This window comes from Ptiloglossa arizonensis, chromosome 8, assembly GCF_051014685.1.
Source record: "Ptiloglossa arizonensis isolate GNS036 chromosome 8, iyPtiAriz1_principal, whole genome shotgun sequence".
Classification (NCBI taxonomy): domain Eukaryota; kingdom Metazoa; phylum Arthropoda; class Insecta; order Hymenoptera; family Colletidae; genus Ptiloglossa; species Ptiloglossa arizonensis.
Window position 1 is genome coordinate 5,401,388 of NC_135055.1, and position 3,074 is coordinate 5,404,461.

The window sequence follows — 3,074 nt, forward strand, 5'->3', positions numbered from 1 at the left end:
ATGAAGTTTCTTACGATCGTTGCGTCCGTGGCCCTTATGGCAGCTCTCGTAGCCGCCGAGAGGACGGAGACCACGGCTGACGCCCTGCAAACCATTTATTACAGGTGAGCGCGTTACGTAGAGCATGTTCGGTTCTCTCGTTCATCGACGCGAAATAAATTCAATTTAATAATATTTTCGGTTCGTCGAGTACAGTGTTCTTCGTGTCGGTAAAGAAATGAAAATAACGGTGACGAATCAGTGTGATGTAAGGGATATTAAATTTAAATTGTGCACTGATTAATTTTCTCCTGCCTATCGTTTAATGAATCATCCGAAAAGAATTATTTGCTTTGTGTTACGTAAATATTATTAAAACACGATGGGTATTTCGATTAAAACTGCCAATGCAATTGGCTCCTCGCCGATAAAGAGATTATGAGAGTCAAACGTGACAAATTATAATACTTTGTATCTTGTTAATTTTAGGTATTGGAAATTCTTACAAGTAATTTTTAAGTCTAAATCGTAGACTTAGCGAGTCCACTTGGATAAAGATTCGTGAAAATCAAGTACGATTAATTTGACAAATTTTTAACCGGCAATATGACACTGAATTGTCGATAAAAAATTTTCGATACTTCGTTTGTGCGTACAGGGTTTTTTTTTGTGGATAATGTAATTGATATTGTTTCGAAATTAATTAATCCTTCGTGCTAACGTAGACTCGTTACAACTCATCCAACTCTGTTCCGTGTAAATAATATTTCGACATCGTCGTTGACAGGTGCATAGACAACGAGTCGATGTACTCCTGCGTGAAACCGAAGGTCCTGGCCTACCTCAGCAACGCCGTCAAGCAAGACAGACTCGCCATCACCGAGGACTTGGCGGTGGTGAAGTCCCGTGACATGCCCGAGGACAACACTGAGGAGTACTACCTGTCGCAGTACGACTCAGTGGATCCGTCTAGAAGGGAACTCCTCAGGTCCATGATGCTGGAGAAACTGGACGCCTACCTGTCGAGCCATCAACTCGTGGCTAAATTACCGGAAGCCATCGCGGGATCCGACATTGTACCGAGATCCCTGGTGGACAGCATGCCCAGGAGTTTAACTGTCCCTCTTTCGGACACATCGAACGTTCAAGGTGAGAAAATTATTATTATTATTAGCAGTAGTCGTACGCGAACAAAGATCATAGTACAGATACAATGAATTAAATTATACATAACCCTAGTGTATCCTCTGGGTCCTTTGTGACCCATACTTGTAATACATTATTTTTCTATAATTAAAGTATTGTGGTAAATTCGATTCGAAGTTTCTCATACTCGTGATATATTACTTTTCTATAATTAAAGTTATTGTAGTAAATTCGATTCGAAGTTTCTCATACTCGTGACATATTATTTTTCTATAATTAAAGTTATTGTAGTAAATTCGATTCGAGGTTTTCGTGTTCTCTCGATCCACTCATAGTGGGTTAATAAAATTGAACACGAGTTTGGGACATTTTTCATCCAGAGATTTTTAGTGGATTCTTCCTCCACAATATGGAGGATTACTTGGAGGGTTAAAATTTAACAAAGACTTTGCTTATACAGTCTAACGAAAGAATTCTTTGAATCCGATCCAAAGGTTGTAAAAGCTCTAGGTAACAAACTTGAAGAGTTCTAGTTGGAAGATTCTGTACTAAGTTCTACTTACTAGCAAAGTGTGGATCGACGGTGATAATAGTTTATCGATTGATTGATTTATTGTACAGCTATTGCATCGACTGTGATATAATAATCTTAACCATTTTCCCAGGCCGTGGATTCGTTAAAAAGGTCATGATACCGTTCCTCCTGGGTCTGAAGTTCAAGGCCACAGCCTTGGTACCGCTTGCACTGGCCCTGATCGCCCTGAAGACCTGGAAAGCCCTCACACTCGGTCTTCTGTCCATGGTGCTCAGCGGAGCGATGATGATCTTCAAGCTGACCAAGCCGAAGGTCGCCTACGAGGTCGTTCACTATGGTCACCCTCCCGTGGAACATCCCCCGCATTGGGATACAGCGCCACATGGACCCTATAGAGCCTACAGGAAGTAGGCACGTACAAACGACCTCCACCCACCCCCCACCCCTAGATCGTTCTATTTAATATTTATTTGCGCGACTCTGTCTTATTTATAATAAAAATCTTTTACATGGTCTCATGAAAACCTTGGTCTCTCTCACTCTCCCAAACCATGACGATCGGAAAACCGTCCAAATCACTTTCCTTTTTACTATTTACCTACGCGATTAGAATCACCCGGAAGATCCGATCGAGAGGGAAGGATCGAAGATCTGGAAAGTCGATTCGAGGATTCACGATCGTTAAAACGTTTGGAAATCTTCAATCGGGGGAGGAATTGGGTCGGTTCGACGTGTACCGCGTTGTTTGGAATCGCGAAGCAGTGAAAGTAGTATTGTTACCGTAACTTGACCAAAAGACACGGTTTCGATGGATTTTTCGATCTTCTCCGAGTTCGTGCTGCGTTCGACCAGCTACGAACGATAGGGAAGTAAACGAGCACCTGGTTTGCGATCTCGGTTACCGTGCACAGAAACCCGACGAACAATGAACGACGAAGTAAACACGGGACAATTCTAAACAAGTGGAAAACGGAGTTCTCGAGCCTCGATGGTGACATCGATCGACGGCTACGGCCTGGATGTTTATGCAAACTCGACCCAAAATTCCAATTACCGTTTGCTTCATTGTTACGAGCGGCAGGAAGTCGGGCAGAGCGGACAAAAGTGTCTCCTCGCAACCCCACGCGCGCATTCTCGCACGTGAAACGCGCACGCAACGCGCATTCGTGATGCGATCTCCCGTTCCACGGCGAATTCGACGACCTGGGACCATTTAATTAGGACTGGGGAGCGAGACCAGCCCTTCGTGATCGAGATACACCTCATCGATAGGGAAATCCACTTGCTCGGACAACAGTCGAGGGAAATGGATCTTTGTATTTAAATGGCGCACCACTCGGTGCTCGTTTCGCGGGTCCTTTCACTTTTTAACGAGTTCGAATCGGTGGTTGAACAAAATTCCAGTAGAGAATCG

General features: G+C 43.6%; 1 protein-coding gene across 1 annotated transcript; it reads left to right on the forward strand.

Annotated features, from left to right (window-relative positions):
• On the forward strand, positions 1-2,071 carry Osi18 (DUF1676 domain-containing protein Osi18). The gene is made up of 3 exons (XM_076318631.1): positions 1-104; positions 767-1,128; positions 1,791-2,071. Exons 1-3 carry the CDS (start codon positions 1-3, stop codon positions 2,069-2,071), a joined length of 747 nt encoding a protein of 248 aa, XP_076174746.1.
• The last annotated feature ends 1,003 nt before the right edge of the window (positions 2,072-3,074 follow it).